The sequence below is a fragment of the Ahaetulla prasina genome, chromosome 3 (assembly GCF_028640845.1).
Source record: "Ahaetulla prasina isolate Xishuangbanna chromosome 3, ASM2864084v1, whole genome shotgun sequence".
Lineage (NCBI taxonomy): Eukaryota > Metazoa > Chordata > Lepidosauria > Squamata > Colubridae > Ahaetulla > Ahaetulla prasina.
In genome coordinates, this window is record NC_080541.1 from 46,430,621 (window position 1) to 46,449,398 (window position 18,778).

The window sequence follows — 18,778 nt, forward strand, 5'->3', positions numbered from 1 at the left end:
TTAATAATTTTAATTGGGGTATTTTATGAATTTTATGGGTCAAATTTGATAGTTTTAAATTTTCGGCCATTTATAGAATATGTTATTTTAATATTTGTTTTAATTTGTATATTGTACTGTTTTTTAATCTGGCTGTACACCGCCCTGAGTCCTTTGGGAGAAGGGCGGTATAAAAATCTAAATAATAAATAAATAAATAAATAAAATAAATTCAGTATGTGCAAAAACGAAAAGGCTTCGAAATACCCTCAATGGAGGAATGGTTGGTGGAGATAAAAAACTAGCAGAGATGACCAAATTAACAGCTGCATTTATTATGACTAGAACCTGTTATGGACTTTTCGCTGAAAAAAGAGAAAAATGAATTACTGATTTATAAGTTTGAAGATTAGAAAGGGTAAATAAATGATAAATTGATATAGATAGATAAAAGAAAGAAAGATGTAACCTTAGAGAAAGAGAATAAAATATAACAAAATAAGAATAAAGACTAAAATGTTTATAAGATATAAATTTATAATCCTTCCCCCATTTCCTTTATTTTTCCTTTCTACATTTCCAATTGCTTTTTTTTACTATTTTCTTTTCTCACTACTCACTAATTTCCCTTATTCTTTTTTTTTTAAAAAAAACAAGTCTTCAAAAACCAACCTGTAAGATTGCAATGGCAAATCACTTCTGTATTGTTACCAAGCAGGGGTATCTACAAGGTATGGTCAAAAAAATCAATATGGCTAAAATCTCAGCTTTTTTGAAAGACAATACGCAGGAAAGATATTTAATTGAATGGAAAAAATGGATTGATTATTTACAAAACAGATATCAGATTAAGAAATATCAGATTGCCTTTGAATAATTAGGAAGTATTATTTTATATAATGGGGGAGGTTAGAAAATGAAAAGATTTGGATGAGGTTAATTGGATTAGAAGGGAAAATTTTACTCTATGTTTGGTTTATGTATAACAATACCTTGTGATTGACCCGGGAAGCAGGGGGGGGGGGTGAAGGGAGGGGGGAAGGGGGTTTTGTGGGGGGGGGGGGAAGGGGGAAAATGTTTTTCAATTAAAAAAAAGTCAATATGAAACCACAATGGTGAGACATTTTTTTTACATAGATCACACATGAAAAAACAAGTGAAGCTTCAATTGCAGCATTGCTGAAGACCTGAAAGAGTTCTTCTATCTTTGGCAAAGGGAAAACGTGCCTTTCTCTAATTACTTGACAACTGCAAATGTTTCTTTAGAGTTTGAAACAAATGAGAATCACATAATATGGCAGAAAAGAATTTTATTCATTTATTTATAAAATTTATTGGCCACCCCTTTTACCTCAGGGTAAAGCTAGCAGGTATCACAAATTGTGTTTATACATCTCTTTTTCATAAATTAAAAGGGCAAAAAAGTCACATGATACCTCACTTAACTGCACCACTTAATGATGAATTTTCCAAACCCTATTGTGATTGTAAATTGAAGACTACCTGTAAATGGAGGAAGGAACTATTATTTTTATTTGTTTATAATGAGCAAATAAATTGTTTATAATGAGGGAATAAATGTCATTGAAATAAAGAAAAGGCCTTTTAGAAAGAAAGCACTTGACCTAACATAAATACTAATTATTAAGCTAGTTATTAGTTCTAAACAGAATGTATTGTGCTTTTCACTAAAAAGCTATAAAGAGCAAATTTTTTTGAGTACCATTGAGTACCATTTTGAGTACCATTGAGCCAACAACTAAGAGGGTCTTATATTTTAAAACGAAGAAGTCCAACATACAGATTACCTGTTACCTATTTCTAGCTGTATTGGAGTTTTATAGTAATAGACTCAGTAACTGTGCGCCTTGATGTGATCTATCCACCCATTAAATACTTGGCGTCACTCCTGAAAGTGGCCAGGTTCAAACCAAATGAAAACAGCTTTGCCAACAAGCGGGCCCTGCCATAGCATGGGAATAATACTAGGAAGAAGAAAATAGTAACTGTAAATTTAGGTCTGCTCTGTGTTTTTCAATATACGGTCTTTTTGATGGTATACAGTCTTATATGTAGTCTTTTTGATGGTATATAAATACACAGCGAGTACTCAGTTGTCATCCAAACAAGAGACCAGGAATTGCAAATCTGTCCTGTTACTTTCAGCTGGAGAGAGTTTCCAGAAGGAAGATTGTATGTCCATGTGTTTTAGACAATTAAAGGACACTCACAATTAAACAGTGGCCAGCACTCTCAAAATGACATGAAAAGCTGTAAAAACATTGGTCCTAAAATGAGGAAATTAAGACTTCCAACTGTTACAGCACCTGCCTAGTAATAATGGGTGGGAGCCCCCACAGAGAAGGCCCTTCCCCTGGGGGCCGCCAGCCGACATTGCTTGGCTGACGGTACCCTGAAGAGTCCTCTCTGTGAGAGCGCACGGGTCGGTGGGAGGCAAACGGTGGCAGTAGGCGGTCCCGTAAGTAACCCGGTCGTAAGCCATGGAGCGCTTTAAAGGTGGTAACCAGCACCTTGAAGACCACAGGCATCCAGTGCAGCTTGCGCAGGAGTGGTGTTATATGGGAGCCACGAGTGGCTCCCTCTACCACCCGCGCAGCTGCATTCTGGACCAACTGGAGCCTTCGGGTGCTCTTCAAGGGGAGCCCCATGTAGAGAGCATTGCAGTAGTCCAGGCGAGAGGTAACAATAGCATGAGTGACTGTGCATAGGGAATCCCGGTCAAGAAAGGGGCGCAACTGGCGGATCAGGCGTACCTGATGAAAAGCTCTCCTGGAGACGGTTGTCAAATGTTCTTCAAAAGACAACCGCCCATCCAGGAGAACGTCTAAGTTGTGCACCCTCTCCATCGGGGCCAGTGACTTGCCCCCAACAGTCAGCCACAGTTGCAGCTGACTTTACCGGGATGCCGGCATCCACAGCCACTCCGTCTTGGAGGGGTTGAGCTTGAGCCTGTTTCTCCCCATCCAGACCCGTACGGCTTCCAGACACCGGGACAGCACTTCGACAGTAGTAGAATGATGTATCCCTAGAGAATCACGAAGATGCTATTTTCTATGTTGTTTCAGAAATACTTGAAGAACTGACAATTCTACCAGACCTTGGGGACAGAGTAACAGTGATGCCCTCTTCTATTGTAGATGTTTGGAGTCATGCTCTCCTTGTTGGCTGTGAATTTTTTTCCATGTATTTTTTAAACTGTAACTCACTCAATTTATTTATTACCAAAAAAATTATCTGATTTGACAGTTATTCCACACAGTTCTAAAACTGGTAGCACTATGGAAGTAATGCAAAAAAGGGAAGGTAGGGTCTGGTGTCAATTCGTGAAAGATATTTTACAAGAGGAAGTGCTCAGGATACATAACCAGGTTTTCATCCCAGCTACAAAGAAATGTCTCAGTTATAGTCTTCTGTACATCAAGTGATACTATACATGTCGCTATATTTTTTATAGATATTCTTGAAGACAGACTGGAAATTTCAGGTATTATAAAATAAGACTGGAAAGCACCACAACTAGAGGTTAGGAACATCTTATACCAGTTGTACGCTGTCTTTGTATGCACAAATAATTTCTGATACAAATTTAAGGTGCTAGCAAGCTTTCACTGCTTTGAATCAGTCTGTGAGAAAATACTTCTGTGTTTATTCCTACACACGCTATCATCAGATCCCTTGCTGCAAATTTCCATCATGCTGAGGTCCAGCAGGTAGCTGCTAGAAAGCCTTCGCAAGGATGACCTCCAAGGGCAGAACAACTGGTACCTGTTTTGCTACTTCTCAGGGATCAGAACAAAAACTATTTTATTTGTCTAAGCATATGAATGTTTTTAATACACTCAATTCTAGTGTTTGTTTAACTTGTATGATACCATAGAATTCTCCATTCCTGGCTTATGCCTTTGTTTTCATTGTTTATATGCTGCATATTTTTTTATTTTTGAAATACTTTATATATAATTAAAATGGCATATTTTGCACATTTAAAATTTATTTAAGCATTTCTAAAGTAGTTATGAATGCCAAAACATACATTTTAAACATAAACGTAATGTAGGTCAGCACACTTGTGTATAAACATAGGCCTTTGTAGTGACCTCTGCGTTCATCATCTGAAGTCTCCATTCGCCATACATAACTGGCAGATGGCCAGCTTTCTTGAAGAATGTTGAGGACTGATCAACTGAGAGAAATAATGGCAATTACATCAGAAAGTCCAGTTGTGAATTTACCACTTAAAGCTTTGGAGGTAGTGCTGGCTTCTCCTTTGTCTAAAAGAGCTGAACATATCTGGAAACGAATTAGGCTGATGTAATCTGTCATGGCTCTCCAGGCAGCCTTTAAGAAAAATGCTGGTTCATTGAAGGTCACACTGTAAATTGGTGTTCAGCCCAAGCGGCCACTAACACAAACACATCACTACATCAATAAAGCTGAGTGCGCTTTTTGTTTTCAGTATCAGAAAAGGATTCATTTTGGAGCAGGGATTCTTAATTTTCTTTTTCACATTGTGACCCTTGTTATGCATTAACTGTTTAGTTAAGCCATTCTGGAGTACCATCTGGTAAGTTTTGCAAGTTTTCTTCTGTGGTCCAATCCCCCCCCCAAAAAAAAATAATAAAAAAAAATTCAGAAAACACAAAAATTCAGAAAGACATAAAAAGTAGGCTCAGGAGAATAAGAACCAGGGAGTTCTATTCCATTAAATCTCCAGTTTTGCAAAGTCAAGAATGTGAACAATCCAGTACATTACTTGTGTGATAGCAAAATTATGGGTGCCTTTACAGTTGTGAAACTAACCTAAGATGAAAAATATTTAATTTAATTGGGCATGTTTACACAACTTAATCAAATAAGGAAAACAGAGTAGATGCATTTGAACAACTCAACAAGCTTCACTAATGGCTTAGGTTTGGGTGTTGTTGTTTTTTTGTGGCTTAGCATTATGTGTATCCAAACTCATTTAGTTAATTCATGGTTCAATGTATTCTACAAATCCCAAAATGAAGCTAATCAGTAACAGGTTAAGTGTACTTTGTGAATGCAGCCAGTGGGATATGCTACTAAAACAACCATGCATTTATTTGGGCTTCAATTTATGGTTGAGAGAGGCAAAGAATGCCGGCCAGTAATCTTGTTGCTGATTATGTTAAACCAGTTTAATAATTACATGTAGTCATAGCTAAGCTTCAGCAATTCTTTGCATTTTCTAAAATAATAAATATCACTGTTTGAATAAAAACAGAAAGCCAATACCAGTATTTCCAAATTATATTAATATAGTACAGAAAGAAGTCTTCATAGTGATACATTTCATTTGTGAGCTCATTCTGTAATCTATTAATTGATCAGTAGGGTGATTTTCACGAGAAAAAAAATGGTTCAAGGCAATTGGTTAAACTACTTATCTCTGAGAACTGTTCCTATCCAAACACTACCATTCCCCTCCTTGCGGTTATTTTTTAGGGGGAAAAGGTATCAGAATAGATTTAGTACAAATAATTTTGTATTTTCTTCCTTAGTACATATAATATACACGGTACTCAGTACTAAAAGATGAGTATTTTCACACATGCACACTCCCATCCCTACATTCCATACCAAAATGTGATTTTGTAAAGCATGAACTTACTTCCTTTATTTAAAAAATACTTCTGCCCAAATTCTTATACATAAGCTTTGTAGCATATGAGTAGTAAACTGATACCACTGAAACCAAATTTGTAATCAAATTGCAAGTACTGTAATAATCTATGCCAATTATACAGATTTGTACCTCCATATTGATAGCTAATTCATTTTGGTTGCATAGTTTATTAAAAAAATGATTCCAATCTGGAAATTATTTAGAGTGAATTGGCAAATTAGACACTACAATTTTAGTAAGTCAATATTGGAATATATTGTTAAGTTTAATTATTCTACAGGGATGGATTTCTTTTCAATTTCTGGTCGTTCCATGCCAAAACTGCATATCAAACTTCAGAATCAGCAATTCTGAAACAGCCTTTTTCATATTTAAACCCTTCTACCACAAGATGTTTCTTTAATTTCTAAATAAATTTAAGAGATAAAGCAATGCTAGAAAATCTACTGTATCTCATTTTCCCTTATCTCAAAATTTCTACACTTCTGCTAAAGATCCACTTATCCACATGGCCAGTTTTTATTAATCAATAGCTGATGGGTGAACTGAGCCATTGGACACTCATAGGCTAGAATGCTACCTACTGTCCACATCATTCCAGTCTTCCTTTGCTTTGCTTTTCCCATGTTTTTTGCTTAGATTTCAAACAAATAAGGTAACATTATAAATTATTGATGTAAATTTTGGAGATGGGTATGTAAAAGGATGTTCTGTGGAGTTCAATAGTATTGCTTCTCTTGCCTGCCATACAAATATATGTACGGAAGTATGTAAGGCACTTTTGGTGTTTGCCTTCTATGTATCTAATTTCAGGGCTGTCAAAATTGCAGCCTGTGGGCCGGATGCATCACACACTAGCCACGCCCACACCCAGTTTAGCAAAGGGGAAAAGTTGTATGTCACGCCACCACCGTGATGATGCAAGTTTGACACCTCTGATCTATTTGATATTGGTCTATGCAAGTGATCTATGATCCTGCATACTAGCAGACAGCACTGTAAGAAAACTGATGTCCAGACCGCTTCCTCTATGCACATGTCCAAGAAGGAAAAGTGGAAAATTATGCATATAATATATATGCAAAAATAAATATATACCATAAATTTTCTGTATGAAATCTTTTTGCAATGGAACCAAAACATTCTTTTCATTAAACATGGACCTATAGTTTCACTTGATTTTCCAACAGAAAGGATGGCCTCTTTGTACTTGCTACATGAAAAAAGTCTTCTCACAGATGTTTGGTGTTTTTTTAAAAAAAATACTATTTATTAATAAAATAGGCAGAGACCTATTTTGTACTGACAACTTAGGCCATTGTAAGACAAGTTGTAGAGTTTAGAAATGGACACAGTAGCCAGAAATAAAATGTTCTATAGACAGATAGTGCATGTGCCCATTTTTTAATTGCCTTTGCTCTTGACAATTAAAACTCCTTTCCCCAGGGATATCATTAACCTTCATTAAATTACTTTCTGCCAGTATAAAACAGAATGCTTTAAATTATGCAAAGACAAATAATATTTTATAGTGTTACTTTTGCCATAAACTCTATAGTTTGTTGAAAATAAGCCATTAGTGAAAATTTAGCAGGTAGATATGAATAGATACAAGGCATGCCACTCCCAATCAGATTGATGGCCCTCTGTTGGTTTCTAGAATTTTATAACAGACACCGTATGTGAGTTTGACAGGCAATAACAACACATACAGTCCACTGCATGTACGAAGAAAAAAAAATCCTGACCTGTATTAGCTACTCTGATCTATTGAAATGGAGGTAACATGACATTTTGATCTGGACTAACTCAAGCAATTCATATCTTTCAGTCTTACAATATTTAGTTACTAGCTGTTCATTATTTTATTTTCATTGTTTATGGCAACACTTTCACTCTCCACACTCAATTCTAACTGAACTGGTTATTTTAAAAATAGTCTCATTAAACTTTATTAGCAACTATTAGCAGAACTAAAGAAATATACACAGCTAGCGTAAATGATTATTTTTGTTCTCCTGATAATTATTACAGTATTCTCAAGTAGTCTAAAGGATTGATCTAAATGGAACTGAGCATCCTGGTGAATTCTCTTTCTTCTTTCCAAGGTGAAATGCCTACCTCTTTAACTTCATGGCAGGGTTGCTATATGTTCATTTTGGTGACAGCACTGTGAAGGCATAACTCTCAAAAGCTACATTATCCAAGGTCATAAAAAGGTGCAAACCAGCAGCATTTCAGAAGCAGCTTAGGTGTTCTATAAAGTGGGTCAGTTTTAGTTTCCTGTAGGATGTTTGACAGGGCTTTCTAGCATCACAGACATTAATCTACAGCCCACCACAGTGCCTTTATGTTCCTTCCTCAAACTACAGTATTGTGTTTTTCTACCCATTAACCAAGGATAAATGACCTAGATATCATGCCTATCAAAGCCTCATTTTTCTTTTACCCTTTTGTTCTTTAATGTACCACATTATCACACACAGAACACATTTGAAAATATGTTGAGGGAGTAATGCAGGTCTTTGTGCATCTTTCTGAAGCTTCACTAAGGGTTGAACAATACGAGTATAATTCAGGTTTTTTTTCCTTGTCTTTTCCTAGACTACTAATTTAGTATATTTGGAGATAGAAAAGCTGGTAAAGAAAGATACAGGGGGAAGACTGCAGTGATATATTTGTTTCTGTTGAGCATGAATCAGTTGTGATCACTATATTCTAGGAATTACACCTTACATATCATGAGTCACTTTTATTAAAAGCATCATTACTACAGTTGGCAGCAATTTACATCTTATCTTACATGATAGCAATTTCCAAGGTGGGGGTGGGGGGAATAAAAAGACATCACAAAAAAAGAAAAACAAATACATTTACAAAGTCATGTCTGTAAACTTCAAGGCTACTTTAGAGTTGAGGTAATCTGTTTAGCTTTGTGGCTAAAGTAACAAAGTCCTTTAATTTAAAAAGGTACCTGATTTTTAAAAAAAATTGTTTTACCAGTGCATTACAAAATCACGAGACGATTTAACTGTAGTTTTATCCTGCAAGAACCTTTTCAATGGGTAATTTCCAAAAGGTACTCTTCACATTCAACAGCTGCCTTATTATTGCTGTGTCTCAAGACAGAGAGACATTCACACTATCATGGAGATTGTCAGAGAATGTGTGTATATATGTGTGGGTGTGCATGTGCACATTTGTGCACGAGTGAACTTCCATACAGTCAAAATGATATGTAAGAATGATATGCATGTTAAAATATCTTGACCTTCACAGCAAAAAATTAAAAATTAATAATTAAATATATAACTTCATACTTCCTTTCAGCAGCACTTCCTTCTATTTAGTGCCACTCTATTACAAGTTGCTGCTTTATAATACCAATGGTACCAAAAGGAAAAAAAGCAGAGCATTATATCAATTTCCTTAAAAAGATAAGGTCACCTCTCCATTTCATCTCTTCTAGGGATAATAAATAATGCACTGCACAATACTTAATGACCAAGATACCTTTTGACTCATCTGTATAACATGACTTTTTGTTTGCTACACTATGTTACAGAACAGCTTATAAAACTAAGTATGGACATTAACTGTGAGTGTAAACAGTAGGACTACCACTTGTCAAAAGTTTAAAACACTTGAACAGTAACTTGTACTGCTTATTCATCATTTTCATTGTTTTCTATTTCATCCCCCCCATCAAGTGAGTCTAATTCTTCACCCTGTGCTATTTCATCTTCTAAAGCAGAGGAATCTGCAGTTTTATCAAGGCTCTCCTCTGCATCGCTGCCCTCTAGATTTTCTTCATCTTTAAAGGCAGCTTCTTCAGTTTTATCCGTAACCTTCACTTCACTGGAGCCCACTGCATTCTGAAGTCCCGCTAATGCTGGGAAACCAGGTAGTGTCAATCCTCCCAATCCCGGAGGTAGAAACATAGAAGGGTAAAACAGACCAGGGGCCATCGTTGACAGAAGGAAAGGATTGAAGGTTAGAGGGTTGGCAGGCAATCCAGTGTTGCTTGTGGTGGTAGCAGAGGCCACAGCAGCAGTTGCACCAACAGATCCATTTGCAGAGTCAGTAGCTGAAACAACGTCTGTGCTTTTCTCAGAGTCTTTGTTGTCCTCTTCATTCTCGTTCTTCTTTTCTTCTACTTTTGAAGTGCCATCTTCACTTTCTCCTTGACTGGAAGCCATAGTGGTGTTTCCAGAAGCAGCTGTTATTGGGTTATTCAACAATCCACCTAGTCCAAACATATTGGGCAACCCTGCCATACCTGGCAACATAAGAGGCAGCATAGCAGCTGGATTTTTAGAATCACCTCCAGCAGCAGCAGCAGCTGTCGCCAGTCCTGGAGGGAAGCCCATGAGACCTGCAAGTTGGAGAGATTGTAGGTTTTGTAAATTCTGAAGGCTTGCGAGATCCATTCCAGCGAACAGACTGTTCATTATCAGTGGGTTAATTCCCGATGTTGAAGCTACAGCAGCAGCTGCTGCAGCTGCTTTGGCAATTTCACTTTTTGGCCTTCTCCCTCTTCTGCTTGCACCCTCTTCCCGCACCACGGGACCTGTGAGAAGACGGTCAAACATGGATTCTGGAACAAAACCCTAGATGATGGGGGGGAGGGGGGGAAGCACAAGCATACAATTATGTTTTCATTTAGAATGATGCCTTTATACTGAGCATTTTACATCATGCTGCTTATATGATTCACAATTGTATATAATAAAGGCGTCATTTACTCATCTTATTTGTCAACCTTTGATCTTAAAATCTATGAGTTATAAAAGTTATCCCTAATAAAAAACTAGGGTTTTTAACATCAGATTAAATCCAAGGAACACAATTGTAAGAGAAGCAAGATGTAATGTCCAAAGAGCATGACTGAAATTTTCTATCTGATTCTTTTCAATTGGGAAAATAGATGTGTGAAGCATTGCAGAAGCATTATATACATCTTCTGGTTTTCTTTTACTCCAAAATATGACATTCCTAAATATCAACAGTGTACCTGAGGAAACTACATGGGATCCAAATATGGGTGCTGAGTTTTTCACTTATGAATAAGCTTACCAATGAATAAGTCATACGAAAGAAAAAGAGATGGTAAAGTTACATGAAGCATAGATATTTATGCTTTCTTGATTGCGTAGTTCTCCACTGTCTCACATGTCTTTGTCACCGATGCGTTCAGAAGCTGCACCTGATCCACAGTTGCAGCAATTTGAGCAGTGGTATGCTGACCTGTTTAACAAGCTGTACTGTTTACCCAATATACTTCTGGGTGCATTTCAAAATGCTGGTTCTCACTTAAAAGGCATGGAGCCTACTTATTTGAAGAACTGCCTGTCATCCTGCAATTTTTGCAGGTGGTAAAATTTGATAGATTAGGTACAGTCTGGGTTCCCTCATTTAAACTGTGCCACAATGTTTTAATATTGTGAGAGGCCTAAAGTAATTCTGGAGTTTGATAGTACCAAAATTGAATTAGATTGAATAAATAAATAAAACTGCCTGTGTAATTAAAAAAAACCCTATTACTTACAGACTGCTTCACAATGTCAGTCCAATCTGGAGCAACAGCAAATTCTGGATTTTCTTCCAGCCATCTTGGCAAGTCTTTCATTGGTGGGGCCATAGCACCACCCATCTAGTAATATATATTAAATTTTAATTAAAGAAAAGATCTCTATTTCATAATGTATGCAGTTTAACAAAACTAGCCTATTATTTATTTATACATACTGTCACTGATAATCTGAATATGACAAGTGACTTATTAATCATTATTAATAAAGTACAAAAAATTGTCAAATAGCTTAAAAATATTGCAATTTAAAATCCAAAATGTTAATAGAATCAAGATTTCTCCTATCCAATGATGTGAAAAACTAAGAGAAATAAGAAGCCAAACTAGAAACAATCTGGCTGATCTGTCCAGAAAATCTCCAAGGAGATTATTGATTCAATACCGATATTTCAAACAAAATCATACAGAATGTTTGAGATGACTGAAGCATGCCATTTTATAGAAAAGTAATATAAAAGCATTTAAATGAAAATTAAATGAAACAATGGGTAGTCATAGAGGAAATTAGTCAGTGGATTACCTTCTTCCCATTCCGTTTATTTACAACAGGAACCCTCTCTTCTCCAGTTAAGGTGTTAATATCCAATTTATTAGGATTTCGACATCTGTGCCGTTTTTGCTTCGGTTTCTGAAATGGGGAAAACAGCACATCTGCACTCTTCTAAAGAAAGGAAAAAGGGCAATTATTTTCTAGACATGAATGCTTAATTTATAAAAATATATGTACAGTATATTTTATCATTGAAATAAACATTAACAATAGCATCAAGACTATTAAATGTTTAACAGTAATATTTTTAAACTAAGACTTTACAAATACATAATATAAACAGAGTAACAAAATTCCAAAACAAGGATCCAAGCTTCAGCTTTTCAAATAGGTCAGAGACCACAAAAATAATTGGACACTTTCAATATTTACAACTGGTTTGCTTATTTTACTTATTGTAAAGTGTTTTCTTTAAATATCCTAGGAACTTTTGTCACATATAAATAAAATGGTAAAATAATAAAATAGAAGGAGAGTATTCACTTACTGGTACATAACTTGGCATATCAACAGTATACATGGGATGCAGTTTAAGCCATTCAATTAAATCCTTGTTTTTAGGTGCATCTTCTCCCACTAGTCTGGTCCCATCTTCTATATTAATGACAGGAATATGAGTATCAGGATCCAGTTGCCCAGGAGATGGAATGTTTCTTGCTGGAGGAGGTTCCATTTCTTCATCAAACACTTTGGTCACTTCTGCATCTTCCTGCAGAAAGTCAAAATTCTATTAACTTTCAACATAATGGCTAATTCAACAGGAATGATGCATAAAACACCTAATTTAAATGGGGAGTACTGTTAGTCTTTTAAACAATAATGACAAACAACAGACATTGCTTCTTGTAAATACTTGTACTTGTAAGTGTATGTATAGATGTACATAGCTATTTCACCATTGCTTATACATACTGTGCAGTTCTATGGGCAAGGGGAGGAGAGGCAAGTAAAAAACATGTTATGATGCCATGTATGACAAAAAATACATAAAGACAATCATTCTGGTATCTTCGTGGTTTAAAGTAGACACATCTGGCTATATAGTAAGGATAGACAACTTTTATTTGGACTGGTGGACATATTTGAAATTTTTAGATCATGAAGGGTATAACTAGTATTGTAACACTAAGTTACCAAAATGTTCTGTACACAGTTTCACGCTCTTCTATTTTAAATGGTTAGATGGGAACCTGGCTGCAAACATCTGGCTGCAAACAACTTTCAATTTCTATTCTAAAAAGACCTATGTGATCAATAAGCATTGTTTTAAGTGAAATATTCCAGACGGGCAGCCATGTTAGACTTTTGCAAGTAAATCTTCTGTGACTCATCTGACGAAGCAAGGTATGATGAATAAAAGCCTGTTTTAATCAACTGATTAATATTTAAGATACCACAAGATTTCTACATGATTTTCCAGATTTATTTCCTACATTCATTATACCTCCTCCCCCAATATTAGGAATGGGCAATTTCCCAGTGGGTGCCAATAAAAAAATTAAAAACAAGGGTTTTCAAGGGTTTCAGGAAAAATGGCTGGTGATATTTTTAGAATAGCTGCTGCCAAAATGGTTTTTTTTTCTTTTTTTGCATTTTGATGGGAATTAAGAAGAGACATATATCTTTGATTTTCTCCAAATACGAAAAATCAGCTCTAAAATGCTTCAGGAGTAAGTTAAATATTTTCTCTTATATATTCTGTAAAATTCTGGGAACAGCTAGGGAGATGCATAAGGTTCACAGGTTGGGCCCTATGTTTATCATAATTATGCTGTATTTTCTTTTTTTAAAATAATGTAATGGAAATATTTTCTTACTGTTGTCAGAGATGCTTGCTTGCCGCTTATAAATAAAAGATCAAGACCTTCTACGTTTTTCCTTCTTCCTCTTCTCCTTTTCATGGGTGGCTCGACATCAATTAAGGAACCATTTAGCAGATGTCTTGTGGGTGTGCGAGAAAGGCCTGCTTGTAGCAGCTCCATTTGACTTTTAAAGGCATCAGATACTGGTGTCGAAACGGTAGATAACAGAAACTTTGAAGGAACAGCTGAAAAAGTTGAGGTAGAACTTGTTGCCTCCCGTGAGGCTTTTGATAAGTCTACAATTTTTTCTTGCCCATTTTCAGAGACAATCTGTGATTCTCGCAATTGGGCAACCATTTCCATTAAATTTCTCCTCTTGGCTGCCCTTTCAGCCTCAATTTCAATTTTCCTCCTCCGCCTCCTCCGCTGACGTGGAACTGATAAATTGAGTACATCTTCCTAATGAAAAATTAACATATATCATTATGAGCAATGATTTTACCATTGCTTTTTTAAAAGAAATATGTTCAATTTTTACTGCATTTTTGAAAAATGCAAAAAGCATAATATGATGGCACTGTCCCAATCAATAATATTTTTTGGCCTGACCAACATTAGATAAATTAATTATGGTTTTTGTCTAATGAGAAATGTTATTTATTTTTATCTATTTTTTCTGGCAAAAGTGGAATTTATTGCCACATGTGTTTTTTGCTGCTATTTTGGCCCTTTTCTTTTTGTTAAACAAAACATGCCTTAGATAACTGAGGCGACACAGAGACATCTTCACTGCCACTGATGCTGGCCTGACCAACCATGGAGAGTTCAGCAAAGCTTCTTTTCTGTAGAGGACTGTCCACAGCTGCTGGTGTATACCCCGGTATAAGCCCCTGGAAATCAAACATCTGGCGTCTATTTACTGGCCACTTTCCCTTCAGCACTGCTTCACAGATGCTGTCTAATCGGTTGATCATTACTCGATCCTGCAAAAGGGAAATACAAAATCTGCATTATTGTATGGTTTAACAGATTTACTAATTTTAGATCCAAAGTAATTATAATTGAAATTCTGCATCTGAAAAGTATTTCCAATCACCCTGAAATTAAACTGAATGCCCATAAATGAAGAACAAACATTATTGCTGTTGGTAATCAAAATAAACAAACTGTTGGATGTGCAGTATTTTTTCCTGAGCGTTTGCTATTACGTAGACATTTTAAAACTCAAGCCGAATTGACAAGTAATAGTGCAACTACTACACAATGAATAATAAAATCTTTACTCTCAACAACTTTGTCTTAGGTAGGTCAGAGACAACACCATCTGTAATTCTGTCCTAGGAAGTGGTTCTTTATTAGTGTCACTATTAATAAAGTTCAACTTTGTGAAAAGGGTACCAATCTCGGAACATCCCATAAATGTCAGTTCTCATTCCACACCCATTATCACTTCAAGTTCCACTCAAGCATGTATACTGAAACAATTTAATTACAGTGTGCTTAAAATAAAAGCAAATACAAAACAAGCACTGCTGCATAGAAAATACTTAGAATCTTAATTGCATATTTTTGGAACTTTTAAGGTTATGCTTTATACAATGCCCTTCTGATTTTTCTTGTTAAGAAAGTTCATTTACTTGGCTAATAATATTTGTTTTTAAAATGTGAATGCTGTAAAGATTATGTTTTTGTGTGCTGTTATTGACATGAACATATTATATTTTGTGCTAATAGTGTTATTTGTACATTTGTACCATACTATATTGATTTACATTATTTTTTCAAGTTTATTGTATACTAGTAATACATTAATTTTAAGCCACTTTCTGTGGAAACACACAGTTAACAATATCTTGAATCACAAATATTTGTCCAAAGTAATTATCAATATTTGGAAATTATCGATTGATAACCAGATAGGATTAATCTTCACTAAACTACAAAATAGAATAAAAACTGCCAGCAGATTTCAGCAGCTGTAGCCAGCTGCTTGTTTTCCCCAGGAATAAGCCTATTATAGCAAGGTTATTTTCCCCTAATCCAGATGGCCCCGTTATGGTGATTAGGAAGTTTAAGACTTTTACTACTTTATTTTTCTCTAGCACCCAGTGAAATCAGAAACTGAGATGTACATGAACCTAATACAATTTCACTACGAGAACTTTATCTATTCTGAATTTTATTTTTAAAAAATGAAAGCTAGGCATGAGATAGGCTATTAATCCTTGTTTAAGATTACAAAAAACAAAAAAATATAATCCTTCTACATTACAACATTTAGGAAACACCATAATATTTATTTTAAGTTGTTGGTTTCTGAATAGCAGACCTAGAACATATCCCTTAAGTGATAGGGAACAGAAAAGGAAATCTCAGTCTGAAATTTTACTTTATTTTCCTGTTCTATTATTATGCAGAAAAGCTAGAATACCTCTAATTGAATCCTCTTCAGTTGAGAAAATCAGATATGTTTAGCTGCTGAGAGCCAAACCTGTAAATACTTCATATTCTTGAGTGCCTCTCATCCCTCCTGAAGAGAATCTGCTCTATAGCTTTACAGAATTGAATTATGATATACACTATTAAGTTATTCAGTGCTGATAACTTTTCAGTAATCAAATAATAATCATGTTATATATTGAACAAACCTTAGGCCAAAAAGAAAAAGCAAATGTTCTTTCATGAAGCAGCTGGGCTACTGATGGGTCTCCATCTTCCATATAAAATCCATCACGCGTTTCATCTCTTGCAGTGCTCAGGGATGCATTGCTTTCTTCATCAAAATTCTTACCCCGAGAAATCATTCCTGTTGAGAAATAACAATCACCAAAAATTTAGTTCCCCCAATTAGGAAGTTATTTATAGTATAATAAATTGTATACGATCATTAAAGCTTTGATTGAACTAAATACTAGGAATTTTCTGTACATCATAATGGACAAATGTATGTTATTTCTGAGATGAAGTTAGAAGAAAAAACTCCGAGAAATTATCTTAGAAAAATTACATTTTTTTAGTTAAATTTATAAATTTATGGTATTTTATTTAGCAAAATCTCAATAATTTTCTTGGATGCTTTCTTACTTGGATTATATAATTTTGTCCTTTTATATTCTATTTTATTGCAGTTCAAAGTGAATGATGATGCTATTTACATGGTACCCCTTATTTGTTAGAACCAAATAAAATAGTAGCTATCAAACTGTATTCTCAAGCTTTCTTATCTATTCCTACTGATCTTTCTTTACAACAACACAGCAATGTTGATGATTAAGCCTGTGCTTAGTTTTCAGAAAGCAATAATGAGGTCAAACTTGGCAAGTGCCTTAAGAACAGGGTAAATATATAACACAAATATTTGTAGACATTCCTTGGTAGGAAAATAAATGTGGAAAGGTTTATTGAAAAGAAAAATACTAAAGTCTTGCACTTTAAAAAGTTTGAGTGAGATCAAACTTGAAAATTTTAAGTGCATTGAAAGAACTGCTAAGATCTGGTCTGCCAAGTAGTCAAAATAATTCTTAATTCAGGTTGCATCTACAATTACCTTCAGGTTGTGAAGATTCTTCTGACTTGTCATCATCATCAAGTTTTTCTTCTTCATCATCTTCTGAACCTTTTTCAGAAAGTGATTTAGGATCAACTTCTGTAGTCAGTTCTGTATCTTTTATTTCACATTTTACAGGAGCAACCTCAACCTCAGCCTCCTCCTCCTCATCACTTTTTAATGCAACATCTGCTGCCTCTTCCTCCTCTTCCTCCTTATTGCCAGACTTTTCTTTGGCTGGTACTTTTTCAGCTCCTTCCACTTTAACCTCAGCTTGTTCTATAGGTTTTTCATCTTGTACTAGTGAGGTTGGGATAATAGACATTGACTGACCACAGCAAACACCCAGTGGATTTAATAGAGATATGGTAGTTAGATTACCAGCACCTCTATTTTGAGCAAAATTTTTATGAGAATCAAGAAAAGAAAGTTCAGGATCATTTAGAATGTGATAATCTGTCCTGCTGACTCCATGTTTAGCAGCTCCAATCAATAAATCTTTATCGTGTTTGCCACACTCCCACCATTCTGGTAAATCCAAACTTGGCTGACACAATTTTAGCCTCTCTGTCAATAGTGGGTGATGGAGAACCTGCTCTCGGACTTTTCTCAAGAGTTCTATACGATACAAAGTTCTAGAAGCACGTTCTTCAGTGATAGGCTCAATCATAGTAGAAAGATCAGGAGGTTCTATAAGGAAAAAAGGAGTGCATAGAAATTAGGAAAGTTTTAAAATTACTACATATCAAGCAAAATTTTAAGAAGGAAGGTTTTTTAAAAGTTGTATAATATAAATTATCAGTGGGCTTCAAATAATTTCCAAATTGAAATAAACACGATCAGCAACCCTGCCCACAAACCAAAGCAAATGTTATTCTCTGCAAATGCAAAGAGTCTCAATTGGTCTTAATTATTTCAAAGTTGGCTTGGGATCTTAAAGGCCTTAGCTCAGTTGCTGAAGTGTTAGAATCAGTTGCTGTGTATTTTCATTTTTATCCTTTACTGAAATATAGTGTAGCATAGTGGCCAAAATGTTGGACTAGCACTGGAGAGGTTCAAGTCCATTCTTAGCAGTGGGTGGCTCTGTATCAGATACATTCTTTTAGCCCAAACTACCTTCACAGGAATATTGTGGGGAGAACCTAGAAGAGGAATGACATTGTTTCTGCCTCAATCTCGTAAAGGAAAACGAGGATATAAATCTAACAAAAATAGTAAATAAATAGATAATCTCTAGGTCTATGTGATAGTTCAGAGAAGGGAGTAGAGCTCCTAAAGAATCTATTATTAGTCACAACTGTTCTATAGAGGAATGCATCCACTCCTTTTGTTGTTAAAAGTCTAGGAGGAGCAAGGGTGCCTACAATAAAGTCAACCTTCAATACCTGAAGCATGAAGGCAGTTTTTACTTCCATTTTTAAAAAAATTAAAAATCTTTTAATTTTTTAAAATTAAAATTTTTAAAAATTTAAAATCTTTCAAATAAAAGATTTTTTCCCTAACTTTATTTCATTGGAATGCTATAGTTGCAAACTTATAGCATGTGTGATCACAACTACTGAGCCGTGGTGTGGCTCAGGCTGTAAGAAGCCTGTTATTAAACACAGCTGCCTGCAATTACTGCAATTACTGCAGGTTC

At 35.3% G+C, this 18,778-nt stretch overlaps 1 protein-coding gene across 7 annotated transcripts in view; it reads right to left on the bottom strand.

The window, feature by feature from the left end:
* Positions 1-5,342: 5,342 nt before the first annotated feature.
* Positions 5,343-18,778, bottom strand: part of CHD7 (chromodomain helicase DNA binding protein 7) — a 210,996-nt gene continuing 197,560 nt past the window's right edge. For 6 of the 7 annotated variants that reach the window (XM_058176198.1, XM_058176200.1, XM_058176196.1 and 3 more), the window contains 8 exons: positions 17,140-17,829; positions 16,241-16,398; positions 14,348-14,575; positions 13,608-14,051; positions 12,278-12,499; positions 11,761-11,901; positions 11,196-11,300; positions 5,343-10,257 (listed from right to left, as the gene is read on the bottom strand). In XM_058176198.1, coding sequence (XP_058032181.1) covers positions 9,313-10,257; positions 11,196-11,300; positions 11,761-11,901; positions 12,278-12,499; positions 13,608-14,051; positions 14,348-14,575; positions 16,241-16,398; positions 17,140-17,829 — 2,933 coding nt within the window. In that variant the 3' untranslated portion in view covers positions 5,343-9,312. Of the gene's footprint in view, positions 10,258-11,195; positions 11,301-11,760; positions 11,902-12,277; positions 12,500-13,607; positions 14,052-14,343; positions 14,576-16,240; positions 16,399-17,139; positions 17,830-18,778 lie in introns of all 7 variants that reach the window. The other variant, XM_058176202.1, reaches the window with a different exon arrangement.